The sequence below is a fragment of the Polyodon spathula genome, chromosome 22 (assembly GCF_017654505.1).
Source record: "Polyodon spathula isolate WHYD16114869_AA chromosome 22, ASM1765450v1, whole genome shotgun sequence".
Taxonomy (NCBI): domain Eukaryota; kingdom Metazoa; phylum Chordata; class Actinopteri; order Acipenseriformes; family Polyodontidae; genus Polyodon; species Polyodon spathula.
In genome coordinates, this window is record NC_054555.1 from 10,224,619 (window position 1) to 10,241,994 (window position 17,376).

At 38.5% G+C, this 17,376-nt stretch overlaps 3 protein-coding genes across 3 annotated transcripts; 1 reads left to right on the forward strand and 2 right to left on the reverse strand.

Moving 5' to 3' along the window:
- Positions 1-83: 83 nt before the first annotated feature.
- Positions 84-8,886, reverse strand: LOC121297299 (protein Red-like). Its single transcript, XM_041223540.1, has 20 exons — positions 8,722-8,886; positions 7,762-7,828; positions 7,234-7,326; positions 6,947-7,006; positions 6,554-6,721; positions 6,152-6,266; positions 5,565-5,635; positions 5,231-5,277; positions 4,964-5,127; positions 4,671-4,779; positions 4,358-4,397; positions 3,908-4,133; positions 3,682-3,700; positions 3,397-3,469; positions 1,415-1,498; positions 1,212-1,269; positions 1,001-1,089; positions 753-861; positions 499-533; positions 84-297 (listed from the first exon to the last, which is right to left on the reverse strand). The coding sequence occupies exons 1-20, from the start codon at positions 8,735-8,737 to the stop codon at positions 270-272; spliced, it is 1,671 nt and encodes a 556-aa protein (XP_041079474.1). The 5' UTR covers positions 8,738-8,886; the 3' UTR covers positions 84-269.
- A 113-nt stretch (positions 8,887-8,999) lies between these two features.
- On the forward strand, positions 9,000-10,635 carry LOC121297298 (NADH dehydrogenase [ubiquinone] 1 alpha subcomplex subunit 2-like). Its single transcript, XM_041223539.1, has 3 exons — positions 9,000-9,193; positions 9,828-9,934; positions 10,422-10,635. Exons 1-3 carry the CDS (start codon positions 9,090-9,092, stop codon positions 10,511-10,513), a joined length of 303 nt encoding a protein of 100 aa, XP_041079473.1. The 5' UTR covers positions 9,000-9,089; the 3' UTR covers positions 10,514-10,635.
- Positions 10,636-10,772: 137 nt separating this feature from the next.
- On the reverse strand, positions 10,773-16,768 carry tmco6 (transmembrane and coiled-coil domains 6). Its single transcript, XM_041223537.1, has 15 exons — positions 16,654-16,768; positions 16,438-16,493; positions 15,839-15,933; positions 15,355-15,464; positions 15,042-15,151; positions 14,648-14,831; positions 14,319-14,423; positions 14,135-14,220; positions 13,541-13,657; positions 13,321-13,435; positions 12,988-13,168; positions 12,680-12,774; positions 12,425-12,592; positions 11,698-11,820; positions 10,773-11,392 (listed from the first exon to the last, which is right to left on the reverse strand). Exons 3-15 carry the CDS (start codon positions 15,927-15,929, stop codon positions 11,372-11,374), a joined length of 1,506 nt encoding a protein of 501 aa, XP_041079471.1. The 5' UTR covers positions 15,930-15,933; positions 16,438-16,493; positions 16,654-16,768; the 3' UTR covers positions 10,773-11,371.
- Between the last annotated feature and the right edge of the window lie 608 nt (positions 16,769-17,376).

Below are 17,376 nucleotides of genomic sequence, written 5' to 3' on the forward strand. Positions count from 1 at the left end.
GAAATTGATTTGATAACGAAAAAGGACTGACTTAGTACAGTAACTTTTATTCTGCTATTATTTTCTAATACAGGATCAAATAAAACAAAAATGAAGAAAATTACATGTATCCACAGCAAATTAAATGTAAAATAGCATCAGTCTACTTTATTTCACATGTTGATAAAAAAAAAAAAAAAAGTTACACATCTTGAATATAAAGCACTACAAGCTTTTTGTGTTCATAAGAACAATTATGAAAATAAAGATGTTGAGAGTTGGGGGGGTCTTCAGTATTTTGGTCTCTTCACTTGAACGCTGCAGTAAAAGAATGACAGTATTACTTCAGAACAGGGCTTACATTTAAAATTATTATTATTATTATTATTATAATAATAATAATAATGAACATTTATGTGCTGCTCTTTGTAGGGTCAAGAAAATGTTTTTGGAACAATCTTTTAGCATATGAAGTGAAGTACTTTTAGAAAAGAAACAAGCAAGTAAATAAATACTAACCCATCTGAATCCATTTTTTTCCTCTTCTCAATAATCTAAAAACAAAACAAAAAAATGTTTTACTTGTTACTCTGCCATAAGCCCATTACTTATGGAAATCTGGCATCTTCAAAATGTAACAAACAGCCACACTTATTTGGCATGAATATATGCATTTACTCTGAAAAAGCACGGAATACATAAGTCATTCAATTGCAGTGCTGTTTTGAAAGTAGGACCTTGTTTTAACAACTGGATCTATATGAAAAACTCACTGCACTGATCTTCTTCCACTGCCGATCCAGCTCAGCCTTCTCATTACTCTCCTTAAAACGACGGGTTTTACGCCCCTCTGACATTTTTATGCCGTACTGGAAGGCAGCTCTGCAGAAAGAAAGGGACAATGGGCAATGTTTATACAAACACAACGAAGCACAATAAGTAACAGCTTGCCAGGTTTTAAAAGATGTGTTGCAGTACTGCAAGCGTGTGTGATCACAGACAGTACTGCCCAAGCACTTACTTGGGCAGAGCCTCTTTGTTATTCATGTAATCACTGTACTCCTCTTGCGTGTCAAAATCCCAGCGTCCCAAAGGACCCTTCTTGTTACCCTGCCAGGAAGAGGAGAGAGACAGCATCAGCTTCATTCAGTGTGGGTGACAGCAGGATCTAGAGCTACACATTCCCTTCCGTTTTTACCTCCTGGCATACGCAACGTCTTGCTGAAATTTACCTGATCCATTTTGCTGTAATCAACTTCGTCATCGCTGTCCACAGCCAGGTCATCCATTCTGTAGAACAGAGACTCATCAACACAAGTGAAGGAGATGGAGTGCAAGTATTAATATTCAGCATGGTTCTAATATCTTTGTTGAGATACTGTGACTACCTGTATACATGAGACTGCTGTAATAGATTTCATTTAAGGGCACTTACGTTGCTGGATAGCACTCAGCGTAGCTGTTAGACATGCCAAAAAAATCCCCCAGGTGCTTCTTCTCCTCACGCTTGGTCCCTGCAGTACTTGGTGTTCAGGAAAAAACAGCACAGCAGCAATAATAATACATTTCAAAGTCATAGTAACTCTTGCTTGGAAATCCTCTGCATTTATCACAAGGAAGGGCATAACAACTGTGTAAATAATACATTCCAGAGGCAAATACAAAATGAGACCCATCATGAAAAAGTAATATCTACCTATCTATCTATCTAATATATACACACAGTGCCTTGCAAAAGTATTCAGACCCCTGACCAATTCTCTCATATTATTGAATTACAAATGGTACATTGAAATTTCGTTCTGTTCGATATTTTATTTTAAAACACTTAAACTCAAAATCAATTATTGTAAGGTGACATTGATTTTATGTTGGGAAATATTTAAGAAAAATAAACTGAAATATCTTGCTTGCATAAGTATTCAGCCCCTGTGCTATGGAAGCTCCCAGTTTGCACCGATGAAAGAAATTGCCCTAATGAGGAAACAATTACCTTACCATTGGCCTCCACCTGTGAATCATTATAGTTGCTGTCACATTTTCTCAAATGCATAGATTAGGGAAAGGGTACAAAGTAATATCCAAGTGTTTGGATAGCCCAGCGAGCACAATTGGATCAATAATCAGGAAGTGGAAACTGCATCACACCACCCAGACACTGCCAAGAAAAGGCCATCCCTCAAAACTCAGCGCTCAAACAAGAAGACGACTTGTGAGAGAAGCCAACAATCACTCTGAAGGAGCTACAAATTTCAGTGGCTGGGAGTGGAGTAATGGTGCACCAGTCAACTATATCAAGAGCTCTGCATAACACTGGCCTGTATGGGAGGGTGGCAAGAAAGAAGCTGTTACTCAAAAAGTACCATCTGAAAGCACATCTGGAGTTTGCCAGAAAGCATGAGAGTGCCCCAGCTGCGATGTGGGAAAAGGTTTTGTAGTCAGATGAGACCAAGACGGAGCTTTTTGGCCAAAACTCAAATCGCTATGTGTGGCGCAAACCTAACACTGCCCATGCCTCAAGACACACCATCCCTACAGTGAAGGATGGTGGTGGCAGCATCATGCTGTGGGGATGCTTCTCATCAGCAGGGACTGGGCATCTTGTTACAATTGAAGGAAAAATGGATAGAGCAAAATACAGGAAAATACTGCAAGAGAATCTGCTTCAGTCCTCTAAAAAACTGAAGCTTGGGAGGAAATTCACCTTTCAGTAGGACAATGATCCAAAACACAAGACCAAAGCAACATTGGAGTGGCTCAAGAACAAAAAGGTGAATGTCCTACAGTGGCCCAGTCAAAGTCCCGATCTCAATCCCATTGAGAACCTGTGGCACTATTTGAAAATTGCGGTCCACAAGCGTCGTCCAACCAACCTGAACAACCTGGAGCAAATATGCCAAGAAGAATGGGCAAAAATCACATTGTTGAAATTGTGTGCAAAGCTGGTGCATACTTACCCCAAAAGACTTAAAGCTGTGTGGGGGTTGAATACTTATGCAAGTAAGATTTCAGTTTTTTATTTTTCTTAAAAATATTTCCCACATAAAACGAGTCACCTTACAATAATTGATTTTGAGTGTGTTTTTTAAAATAAAATATCGAACAGAACGAAATTTCAATGTACCATTTGTAATTCAGTAATATGAGAGAATTGGTCAGGGGTCTGAATACTTTTGCAAGGCACTGTGTGTGTGTATTTCTCATATATATATATATATATATATATATATATATATATATATATATATATATATATATTAGAGAGAGAGAGAGAGAGAGAGAGAGAGAGAGAGAGAGAATTATCATGAAGGAATAGATCTTCTAATGTGATTTGCAATTTATCCTTCAACCTCTTCAAAAGTGGACATCTCCAAATTGTAGAGTTACTTTAAAATCCAAATCCGACAAAAAGGATATGTCTCTGGCCAAGCAGCTGCTCCAGAAAACTTGTCATTTATGGATTTGATCAGATCCTTTGTAGACCCAGGACCTAGACATGAATACAGGAGGAAGAAACTGTTCATAAACCTGTGAACACCTGCCTCAGGAATGGATTTCAGGTCTCTGCCCCTTTATACTGCCACCAAACTGTAGCTTAGTTTCCTCTGCTCCAAACCTGATCCAACATCTCACCAGTTAAATAAAAGGCATATACAGTTGATATAAAGCAGCTGATGAGTGAAAAAAATATCAATGTCTTACCTTTTTCTATGTCCAAAACCTGAAAAAAATAAATAAAACATGAATTCTTCTAAAACATGTTCTATTGGCCATTACATGAAACTGGTACACTGAAAGTGATCAATGTATATTTTCCATGGTATGGACCATTTGTACAGTAGCACTGTATATGTGTTCACAAATATAATTTATCTGTATGGTATCTGCCTTACACACATAGTGTCTACATTCATTATAAAGACCTTACCTCATCATCCACCCTGGGTTTCTCAAAGTAGTTATGCCTCCTCTTTTCCTCCTCCCTGTCCCTTTCCCTTTCTTTCTCCCGCTCCTTCTCTCTTTCACGTTCTCGTTCCCTGTCCCTCTCTCGCTCCTTCTCTCTCTCTCGTTCCTTCTCCCGGTATCGCTCTTTCTCTTTCTCCCGAATGGCCTTCGATGTTGATGGCACGTAATCTCCAATGTCATCAAAGATACTGGTGGTGCAGCAAATGGTAAACATTAGGAAATGACTGCATACCGTATGTAGTTATTCTCAGGGAAACATGCTATGCAAATAAGTGCTCCAATCACAGTCCAGTTCAATCTGTATTCCTATTTCAACAAAAAGTAGTGGTATGTAAAATCTTAAAGGAAATGTGAAACTGCAGAATTTGTTTTTCAAGCTGTAATGACTGGGAGAAGTGATGCTTGTGCTTACCCCAAATCAGCCTCAGGGGGTTTCTTTTCATCAAGTTTTCCTGAAAGTAAAACCAGACAGAAATGAATAAAGACAACACTCTCACTCTCTCTCTCTCTCTCTCTCTCTCTCTTGTTAAGAGTTAACAAGGCATTTCTACCTGCACACTAACATTCACTTCATAAGGACTCTGTCACAGTCCCTCCGACAACTATAATCACCCTCTACCCTCTCCCTAAAGAGGGGTTGGGACTGAAGGTTTCAGACAAGGTACAAATGCCTTGAGACACTTTAAAATTAAAGTTTAGATTGCACCTGACTGACTGCACCATACCCTTTTCCTTCTTTTTCATCTTCTTGTTGCGTGTTCCCTGTCGCAAGTAGGACAGGATCTGAGTCAGTTTGCTGATCACAATGTCGTTTGTTGTCAGAGTTGTCTGGGCCTGAGAAAAAGATTGAAATTTAATATTATATATCCAAAAAAGTGAACGGGTAATAATTTGTCTTGAAGTACGACAATAATAATGGAATCAGTATTTCTGTATATTTAAATATTGTTAAATGATTTGAGTAACTGAAACAGGGTGTCAAACAGAATGGTACCAGAGTACAGAGAGGGTGCATTACCTCCATGGTGGGACAGTCAGCTTTGCTCCGGATCAATGTTGTAGGAATATCAGTGTCAGCGTATTCATCTTCCAGATCTACCACATAGGCCATCCTGCCAGGCAGGAAGAGCTCATTCCTCTCATACTGCCTGCTCTTGAACACAATGCGATAGATGTGCCTCCCTAAAGAATAACACAACAGAGGCTTTACATTAATATCTACCAGCAATGGTGCAAAATGCTACCACACATTTACAAACTAAAGGGAAACTGTTAGACTTCTTACCAAGACGGGTCTTAAATTCAATTTTCTGTTCTGGGTCTTCGTCTTTCCTGGTAAAACAATATGATAGTGTTACAAACCAAAGTTACTGATCGCTACTTTAGGTTAAGTCATCATTGTCCAAAATCAGACTTGTTACCTTTCTTGTTTTATAGTCACCATTAAATGGTACTAACTGTCCAGCCTCTTGAATATCATAAGGTAAGGAACAACCACATCAGGTTAGTACATGTGCATGTCGGACCTTCATTGCTCTCTATCCGTCAAAAGCAGTAAAAATGGGTGTAAGCAGGGGTAAACAGGAAATGAGAAGAAGAAAATTGGTATGAATACCTACTTGACTTCCTTTTGCACCTTTTCCATTATATCTTCCTCCTCCCTCTCCTTACTGGTGATCTCAGCACGTACCTGAAACACAGATCAACCACATAAAAAATTATCTTTAAATGGTCCTGGTCCAAGGCGAGCCAGCTATGGCATTGTTTCTGTGTATATCTGGGGCAGTATAATACAGCAGTCAAACAAACAGCCATATACCCTTTTGGTTTCTAGCTTTTTTTTTTTTTGTTTCACTCCTTAGAAACCCGGCTACTCTTCTTGTTACTACTAAACATTGCCATGGATTACCTAAGGAAATTGCACCTTTTCCATTATATCTTCCTCCTCCCTCTCCTTACTGGTGATCTCAGCACGTACCTGAAACACAGATCAACCACATAAAAAATTATCTTTAAATGGTCCTGGTCCAAGGCGAGCCAGATGGCATTGTTTCTGTGTATATCTGGGGCTAATACAGCAGTCAAACAAACAGCCATATACCACCACAAGACAAACACAACTGTACTGTCTCCTTTAATTTATTTTAAAGACCCAAATTCGTTACTAACCCTGTTTTAAATTCTACTCCTATTTAACAAGACTCACCTTTTGCAGCAGGGCAAAATCCAAACCTTTCACCAAGTGAGTGTGCTCCATGTCACCACCCAAGAACTTGGACTCCTGGATCAGCTGCCTTCTCTTTTCTGCTGCTGATTTGTCACTGTCAATTGGGGGAAAACAGTATAAGGAAGTGATGAATGAGGACAAAACATCAGTCACAGTCCGAAACTACCTGTCAACTCTGTAACTTCAGTCTAATAAGTAACAATGCTGCCTTTAAAGTTCTGAAACATAAGCAAAGGGTGTGGATGAGCTCCTTTAACAGTTTTAGTTTAATCTGTTCTGATGAAGATAAAATTGAAATGACAGGGAGCCCTTGCAAACATACTGGGTCCTGAAATCCATGTTCCAATGCAAAGACCGTCTTACACTTTCCCCCATACTTACGCCTCAGCCGTGGGGCCCACAGCTCTGTAGTTGGCAGTGGTGCTGATGAGTTCTGTCTCTTCATAATCCTTGTTCACACCGTCTCTTCTCTCCCGAGCTCTGTCTCTGTACTTCTCCGCCAGTTCACGTTCACGCTCCAGTTCCTGCTGCCGCAACTTGGCATAATAGCTGGTAACCAAAAAAAATAAAAATAAATGAGAAAGAATAAATAGAATTACATACATAAGAAAACAAAACAAAAATGTTGTTTCTACAAAATATAAACATAAGTACTATCCCTCTGACCATTTGTATGTGTCGGGCAGTTTTAAGTAACTATTTCAGCTCAACGACCAGGATTACCAGTCGAGAGACTGCATACACTTAAAATCAAACAATAACTCAAAAGATTACCTTTTCTTCTTCCTCCTCCGGGCAGCTGGGTCCTCATCTTCATTGTACTCCCTTGGCATTCTAGTGGATACAGACAGCCCTCAGTTAATTTATCTAGGCACTATGTAAATCTCTCATAAATGTCTAGATAGGTCAGTTACATACATTTACACCACTAGATACAGTTACATAAAAAAAAATAAAATAAATACATATTCTGTGGATGCTATATAAACACTCCTAACAGATTTACCAAACATAACTATTTTACAAGCATAGCCTGAGAAATACAATGTTATGCTACTCACTCATGGTGGCGGGACTTGGAAGGTGGGGCTGAGGATGGCGTTGCCCGTGGGGTCATCAACAACTTTCGGAAATCCTCATTGGTCAGCTTGGACCTAAGAGCAAAAACACGAAATTCACAACTCAAGAAAAAGATCAGGATCACGCATCTTCAAATCTGTTTGAAACAACTTAATAAAAGGTATGCCATCACAGATGAGAATATTAAACTTAAAACAATGTTATTATAATCATTAAATTATTATTATTATTAAAGAAGCAGGTGGGCAATAAAAGTGATCATCGCAGACAATCAAAAACCTACTTTAATTGGGATCTAAAAAAAGGCTAGTGTTTAACCTAGAAATAATCAAACTCACACCGAAAAAAAACATTCAAAAACGTGACATGAAACTGTTGTTAACTTCTTATTCAACCGAATATCTACTGTAATTAAGCACTGACATCGCCTTCTATGGGTTAGCAAGATTTGACTTTTAACAGACAGTTCCAGTAACAGTATTGCAACGTTTAAGAGATGTGGCACTTACTGGAGGGCTGACAGATGGTCCTCCACCTCATGATTATCTGGAGCCAGAGGGTTTGAATACTGCTCACCTGGAAGAACAACAAGTTCATCAATAATGGGTTTGACCCTCATGTGCAGGGATTACAAGATGCTATTTATTCCAGGGGTAAACAGGACCAATCAAGTGCATATGTAACTAGTGCAGAAAAATAAAATAACTGGTATTAGTCACTGACTTATGACAATATAGTTTGTTCAGAGCCTATCTATATATGTATAACATTTAGAACATGCTGTATATCTTTAAACCTACACAGTAACGTCTTTAATCAGAATGATGCATCAATAAGAAATCAAACTACACAAGCTATTGTAAAACAAATAAATATACAAGGTACTGAAATTAAATGATATTATTATTATTATTATTATTATTATTATTATTATTATTATTGGTAGTACTGCATGTTATCTTTTTAGACTATGTTCTGTATATTGTGTAGTATAGGCCAAGGGATCCAAAAATACATCTAGAGGTACGTTTTTTAATGTTATTTATGACCTCCTGAATAGCTCTATACAGCGTTAAAAATCATTAATAAAACGCGGCATTTTCATGTAAATTATTTTATAGTACTGTATTTCTAATAGAACAACCCTGAACATAAACGGTACTAAGTACAGCGTATCCTTCTTTCTTTTTTTTTTATTTTACTGATGTACTAAGTAAATATACACTATTTAACAGCACCACCACTACAGTTCACTATTGGAAACAATCTCCTAAACTCCAGCAATGCTGAATTCTGGACACAGTAACACTGCAAAACTAAAGCGATGTATTCTGTGAACTCTGCATAAGAAATGCAGTTTATTCAGGTCAGCTGTGCACTTTCTTGCTTACTAGGCTGGGCAACGACAAAACACGGGCTCGGTATTAATTATTGTTTTAGACAGTAGAAAAAAAAAAAAACACACTTACTGTCTCTCTCAGGCATCCTCAGGCACTGTCGATCTCCTTTTTTAATGAAAACTAGTTTACGCTGTGTTTAAGAACAAACAAACACCATTAAGAAGGTTTTACACAGCAAGACGACGCACAAACAAACCTTTCCCCGCTGTCTACACCACTGGCGGAAGTGATAGGAAAAGCAATCAAACCTGCGCGCATAGATGATGCCAACAAACATTGATTAATCAGGACTGGAAAACGATGCGTTGATTGGTAGCTGAAGGTGGAATACTTGTAGGTTATTGGTTACATTAGATCCATCGCGGTGGTTTATGACGCACCTCTTGGATAACTAGTAGGCGGGGTCCAAACCCGACTTCTAACTAAAGGTGAACATCATGGCAGCATCTGTAGTGCGAACTGTGGGGTCAAATCTGGGGAAAAACCTAAGAGAAATACGCTTACATCTCTGTCAGACATCAGAAGCTAGTCAGGGGGCCAGGTAACTATCAATTAATAACATACATAGCCGAGTACATACATTATGAAATGAAACACGTCAGTTGTAGATGTAAAAAATATATTGAGATGAGTTGTTAACGTGTAAATGAAATAACCTAATTCTTCCAATTGCGTGCCCGTCGTTAGTGATAAAATAGTGCAGTACAGTTTCAGTACATCATGGTTCTCAACTGCGTCCTTCACGCTGAGATAATGGCAAGCCAATGCTACAAACACTGGTTTCACTTGGTGGTTGCACTGTGCGCAGTAAAGGAAAGCGTTTTAGTGGATGTTAATTATTTAAAGTGCTTTCCTGCCTACCATTCCCTGTAAAACAATACTTTAAGGTACAAAAATATAATTCTGGATTGAAGGAATTGTTAGCTGCCAATCACCCCAGGCATCCTGCACCGTGTCAATCACAAAGCAATGGGACAGATTGACTAAGCAAGAGACGCAGAGGGATGCTGCAAAACCTTCATTCTAGGGCCTGTGTAGAGATTTGTTATTTAGTAGCATTAACCCTTTGTTTTTCTCCAAGAAAAACGGGTGCAAATGCTTAGTAAATATGAAGCACCCTTTTTTAAGGTCTTGGAGAGCACATCTTGTATCTGTTTGCCGTTTTGCTTTAACAGGAATTTCATCGAACAGCATTATGTGACTTTGAAGAAGGCAAACCCTGAATTTCCATTCTTAATCCGAGAATGTTCTGGAGTCAAAGCTAAACTATGGGCCAGATATGGTAAGTTGAAAAAAAACACTTTGTAATACTCAGACAACCCTCTTGGGTGGCTGTGCCATGTGCTTCTGCAACCCTGCACCTTCTCATTTGTTATTGCCTATGCAAACATGTAGTTTGGGGCTGAAATCCTTCCTGAAACAGGAACACTAATTGCATCGCCTGCATGATTCATAGACAATCCAGCCAGGTGTAGCCTCACCATTGTTTATAGTTGGTTTGATGTACACAGTAAAGCTGCCTTTCTATCAAGGGACATTGACACTGGTGGCATTGCTTGTTTACAGTAGTGCAGTAGAGAGCTGAAGTAGGATAGGACTATGGGTTTGCACTGTGGGGGTGGGGGTCTTCTAAGAGCACAGCTGTCCCAAAGCAGTCCTTCAAGTGGCAAGTGTGTAAACAGTTTTGGAGGAAACCATTGGAAAGCAGTTCATACCTCCTGCCTCCAAGAGACTAAGTTTAGTATTCTGTTAATTGTTCTGTTTTGTAGATTTTGGTAAAGAGAGGAGCGTACCCCTGGATAACATGAATGCAGACCAAGTTGTCAAGGCTTTGGAAGCAGTGGTCAATGCCAAACCATGACGATCCACCTGAAATTGGTTGTAAATGTGGGCTCCTGTTATATATACTTTACTGGAACACAGTTTGTCACTGTAATGCAGCTGAAATCCCAATGCATTTTAATAAAATTAAGTCCAATTGAATATGCAGATTATTTTATTTTAATTGTCCATAACTATTAAATGCTCAACAGAGCTAATCATAACTTAGTTTTGCAGTATTTATTTAAAAAAAAACAAAGGCAGCAAATGACAGGAATGTGGTAACTGTGCACAATTGATTTGTAGTTGAATTCATGCGAGAACAAAATAGACATTTTTTTTATATATATAAAAAAGCCTGAACACCTACTGTATGCCATCCTGTACAAAAAGAACATGGACAGAATACCCATCTCAAAAGAAAAAATTAAAACAAACATTTAATGCTGGCAAATAAATACTATATGAAACTTACAGTACAGTGTTTATCTCCCGCTGTACGTGATAGGACAAGGGACCCAAATAAGGCTTATTCTTTGCTCTTACATTAATTCAACCTTTCCCTGTAAGCATGGATTTATTTATTTATTTTTTTAACAAGAAAATACTCCATATTGGAGCATTCATAAAACCACAATTTTCATTATCCTATAGTTTCTGTAGCTTACTTACAGTCAAAAGGTAAACTAATGGTTTCTACCACAGTAATGGCAACAATGTCAGTTTGTTTGCTATTGCTTCAAATTGGAAAGCTCTATCCAACCCTTAGGGTTGAAATCTATAAACAGGAAATGCCATGTTGTAATATGATTAACTTGGTTCCACAATCAATTCAGCGTGATTCCTGAGGTGAACTGTAAACATTTTCCTTGGCGCAGACCTCCTCCATGTGCTCTATTTATACTGCAGGAGTATTAACCTGAAAAGCAAATATTGAAAGACACATTTATACATGAAACATGCAGAATTAGATACCACAAAATGTACCCCAGTGCTAAGTTTGCAGCATTATTTTTGTCATGGTCTATGAAGAATAACATCAGTGTAGGAGTTCTTAAATAAACTCAGTTATTAAAACATTGACACTTGAGAACTGGAGCAAATTCTCCATGAATATAACTAATAGCACTAATAGAACTGATATTATTAAAATTATTGACTTGCTATCTAAACAATGCTATCTGAATAAACCTTTAAATGGGATGTCTGGTGTTGGAGCCCTACCTGGCTCTGCTTATGAAGGTAGCGGTCTAATATGTAACTGGCTCGCAGTCGTATCTCCTCTTCACTGTTGTACTGAATGGCCTCCAGGGCTGAGATTCCCTTCTCAGTAAACTCATCAGCCACCTGAATATAAAGGGAAGGACAATTCCTTGAGTGAAGCCATAGTGTCAAAATACATTGCTATAAAATCCAACTTAAGAAATATTCTGTGCCTCACAGTATTAAGAAGATTGCAGTTCCTGTGAATGTTCTTAAATCTTGGCTGACCGTATAACTATGCACATGGGTTTATAGTGGTACTGTACATGCTGTTTTCTGTGAAAGCACAGCTTGGATTCATATATAAGCCCATATGTCTCTACAGCTGAAGATAAGGGTAAATGCAAAGAGAGGGGGCTAAGATGTTTATAAATCTGCAATACTTTACCTGCATGGATATTCCTTTTTGTAAAACCTGTGATGTCTACATGAAGGGACCCATAAATTTAAGTTTGTTTTATATTGTGCTATGTCAGAAAATGGATTTTAAAACCAAGGACTTAATTCCCAGCAGTTTATTAATTGATATATTATTATGTTCTGAAGTGCTCAAATAAACTCTAAGAGTTCATCAAGTTTTAAATGTGGGACTGAAAGGCAATTACATGGTCTCAAGACGTGTTGATGATAGATTAAAACAGCCACCAGTGAGTAGCACTGATTATTAGAACAAGGTCATGATCCTTACCTGTGGGCTGCTTGCCACAATAATGTGCAGCAGTTCCAAACTGAGACGGACTACCTCAGGCTCGGCCATTCTGAGGGTTGCATAGAGTGCAGAGAAGATCTCTCGCTGCTGCAGCTGCTGGCAGTACACAGGCCCTTTCTCCGCAATGTTACACAGCAATCTGAGGACCTAAACCAACATGGCATGAGAATACAGGCAGACTGAAAACTCACCTATGAAATTTACAGCAACAAAATATCCCAAATTCTCTAGTACCATAATATTTATCCCCTTGGAGAAAGGGAGAAGCTGCATGAACACAGGTACCAGGTTCAGGTAGAACACAGCTGAGCAGAATACAGGATCGTCAGCTAAAAAAATAAATAAATAAATAATTTAATACAGTTAGAGATGTTTGTGAGCTAGTTAGGCAAGCAGGGTGACATGGGCATGGCCAGAGTCAATCCTATTTGCAGTACAAACCCTCGCTTTTACTGATTGACAATCCAGACACATAAGATCTGACAACACAGTGTTGAAGGGTCATTGACAGGGGTCCGATCACTGTAGCCGCATGCTCTTACCTGTCAGGTTGTTGATGACCCACAGGCTTTCCCGTGCCACAGATGGACGTGGCTTTAAAAAGCCCTGGATGAAAGCACACAGTGCCACCAGCACTCTGCTGTCCCTCATCTGCTCTCTGCAGCTTTCCGTTCCATGGTTGGCCAGTAGGTTTCCAAGACAACGGAGCACAGGAGAAATCACCTGCCGGGTTTGTTTAATGAAATGGAGGAAACTAGCTAAGCAACTGGCAACAAATCAAGGTGAAACAAAGCTAAATGCCATCAGAGTGGGCTGTGTCTTTCTTGGAATAAAATTAAGTCATTCAAGGCCTTAATGGGCAACACACGGCTTACCAGATCCATTCCCTCTGTTGTGGTGCCTGATGCTACAGCTCCACCCAGTGCTACTAGCAGGGACGTGCACTTTGAAACAGCACCTTGAACCATCAGAAGGTTTGTGTTTGCATTGCTGTGCAAAAGGCAATAAACAGTCACATTCCCTGTGATTAAAAACACAAGAAGAGTTTGATTTCACAAACACCAGGGCTACATTTTTTAAGTAAAAATGCGTTACCTTGAGACAATGTAGTGCAGACACCAGGCACACTCAATCGCTGCTCCAATCCCAAACTCTGAATCAGACTGCAGCAACCTCAGCAGATGGGATGTTACACCAGACTCTAAGACTGATCTGAGAATCAGAGAGGGTCTAGTGAGGACCAGTGGTGGTGATATTGAAAATGAAACTGTACCTAGTTGAACATAAATACTGTAATATAATGTCACCAATAGCAGTTTTGTTTTTTTTTTTTTTTCCTTGTCAGCTGTTACACTCATACAACAGCTTTGAAAACTGGAGTAATGTATTTGTGTGCGGATATTCATAAAGCATTAGTGTGCCATTAAATGTATGGGACTGCTAAGTAAATACTGGTACTGGTATGAATACAGCCAAAACTATAAGGTCTATACAGTTCAAATAATTGATAAAAAAAAACATTCTTGTACCTCCTGAGCCAGTTTCTTAAACCACCTGACAGCAGAAAAACAGCACTCAGGTGGGAGGTAAGTATTACTTACAATCACAATGTTGCTACTTACTCTTGGACTGTGAAGTAGTGGGTACTGCTCTGTTTAAAGTCAAATAATCAAGTTATCATCTGCTTACGGTATAATTTTCTCAGGTGCTTCTTTAGCCTGTAAAAGCTGGGAGAGTGTGTAGCCCACGGCTTCCACCACTGCAGCATGAGGTGACTAGAAAGAAAGAGTGAATAAGAGACTCAATATTGATAGTGCTCTAGAGCAGTCTGCAAATCATGCATTAAAGCTGAATAAATACTAAGGTGTATTACCTGTATACAGGAGGCCAATGCTGGGACGATGCCCTGTGCCAACAGCTGCTTCCGAACAGCTTCACTCTCTGCAGTCAGGTTCCCCAGAGTGTACAGACACAGCTCCTAAAGAAACAGGCACAATACAAACAGCCATGTGGGTTCATTGATTTGATTGAATTTATTATTTTAATACAAATCAGAGCCCATATTTATCAGGATTATTCTTCTATATTTAGACGTTATACACTGTACCGAATTGAGTTAATAAACACAATATACAAAATCTGCATAGTCAAATCGGTCAAAGTATATTTCTTAATATGTTAACCAAGGGACAGCATGCTCACCGTAAACTTTGCACTTTGGCCCGAGAGGTAGGTCAGTAAGTATGGGGTGGCTGGAAGGCAAGCTAGGGCAATGCTGGGCTCGTCTGAGTGTGAGAGTTCATGCAGGCAATGTGCAGCTTCCAGCTGCCAAACCGCATTCGAGCCACTGAACAAACCCACCAGCAGGTGCATACTGTTCTCCAACCTGCAAATGACAACAGCAACAAAATATCACAAAACAACATCCAATAAAAGGCATCTAAAGGGACTTCACATGCTGGTTTCCCTAGGACAGCATGACAGCAGATGTAATGAAACAGGAAGCTCCACTCATCCTTTATGGGAAAAAGTGGTACCAGATTTGGCAGTCACCAATGCACCCCACATTAGTAACGAACGACACGGCTTCACTCACTTGACAAAGATGCGCTGTGTCTCTTTATGTCGCAGTGCCCTCCTGAAATTACGCAGAGCATTAACCCTTTCCTCACCGCTCTGCTGGATCCCTCTGAACAGCTGCACAACCTATTGATCCAAATCATAACGTTAACCCATTCCAAAACTTACAGCAAACATGACACTCCATGTATTACATTTTTTGCATCTTGGAGATCAATAATCACTGTTGAAAGCTCATCTAATTGTTTAACTCTGCATTTATCAAGTTTCACAATTCGTACCTGGCTTTTCTATTGGGTGTATGTACTCTGGGTAATTCAGTTACCAACCTCGTTCTTTGACAGCACTTCAGCTGTAGTCTCCATTCCTTCATGGTCACCCTCCTCCTGTAGCAATCTCTTACTGACCAGCTGCTGGTCCCTCCGAGCCTTCCTCAGCTCTGCAGAGTAACGAGCTCATTAATCTTTTAATAATATATATATATATATATATATATATATATATATATATATATATATATATAACACACACACACACACACACACACACATATATATATATATATATATATATATATATATATATATATATATATATATATATAGTGTGTGTGTGTGTGTATGTATGTATGTATATATAGTAAAACAACATGGATTAAAAGTGACCATTGGTATCAGTGAATCAGACTAAAATCTATTTGACGTGTTTCAAAAGAAACAATGCTAAAACAACACGAATACAGTGCTCCCTGACTCGGTGTCTGACGACTCTGATAACCAGGCAAGTTGAATAGCTCCTGTGATTTGTACTCGCCTTTCTCATACTCCCTCCTCTTGAATTGAAACTCCTCCAGGTTGCCACACTGAGGATGCACCTTGTGCCGCACAGCTTTTAACCGCCACATCTCCCTGCACAAAAAGGTATTCCAAACAATATATATTGCTTTAAAGACATACTAATAACTACGGCTTTAAAATCTCTTAATAGCATAAAAACATTTCCAAACTTTTTGTTTTTCCATACTTTATTTTCATTTATCCTGCAAAGCAAATGTACGGAGTTCCCCGACCCGACCCATAAAAATAACTTTTTGCATGCAGAACGCAAGACTGAGCTTGAAGTGGGTCAAAATAAGAAAAACAAAATCGCCCCTCTACCTTCTCCCAACTACATGCAATTAAACGTAGTTTGGTTTTCTGTAATTTGATGTTCTTCTACCATGGTACTATTAATTTAGTATTTATCGATACACGTTATTAACTTCCACGGAAACAGCATCAAACCTCAATCAGAATCTTTTTTATGTGATTTTTTTCTCTTGATTTTTAGCACTGAAACATGCTTTTAACACATTGCAAACTGTAGCCATGTTGGCATTAGTTTTGCCACCAGTTACCTAATACAGTACACACCTTTGTTTCCAGTATGTTCGGGTCAATTGACAGTTGTACGAGGTTTTTCATACAGCCTGACAAGTAAAAACCAGTGAATGTCTTATAACACCAGCATCATTGAAAATACGGTAGCGCTGCTATCTGTAAAATTGAATTTACTCTTGGAAAACGCTATATAACTTGTGTGATTGACACACATTACAACACACTAAAGATATAAACGAGCGTACTCACACAGGTCACTAACAACACATCACATTCATAGAAATTTCCTTTATATATTATTAAACCACAATTGAGTGAAAGAAACGACTAATGAAGAAAAAAAAAAACCCAGTCAGTCCACAGGTCGCAGGTTGATGAGCTAATGAAAAACAAAGTCTGAAGGCAGTGACTGAAACGCGAGAGGACCACCTAGTGGTGAAAGAATGGAACGACACGCAGTACAGCTACGATAAAAATAAATAAATAAATAAATAATAAATAAAACTCTTAAATATTGTTTAAACTAGAATAGGTCACTAAACTTTTAAAATAGCGCTAAACCCTGGAAAAAAAACCGTGAGGCAATATAACGACAGATCTACAATATCTATTTTAAATATTTATCAAAATTAACAAAAAATACACTTAATTAGTTAAATGGTTATTTTTATGTTTTCATATTTTACAGACATCTCAGTAATTTTTACACACTATACTATACAAATTGTCTATGTCTACATAATTCTATTCAGAGTCAGTTGAAATTATATTTGCTAAAATACATTATCACAGTAAACAGCAAGTCAATCTGATAGTGATGGAGTCATGTGTTTAAAACTGTGATTTTATATATGACTGTGTAACTTTAAAACACCCTACTACACCCCAGGCCGTCACTGTAAATACAATGTAGTGTAATTAGCAACAATAGTGAAGAAATGATGTACCATTACTACCATGACATTTCTAATA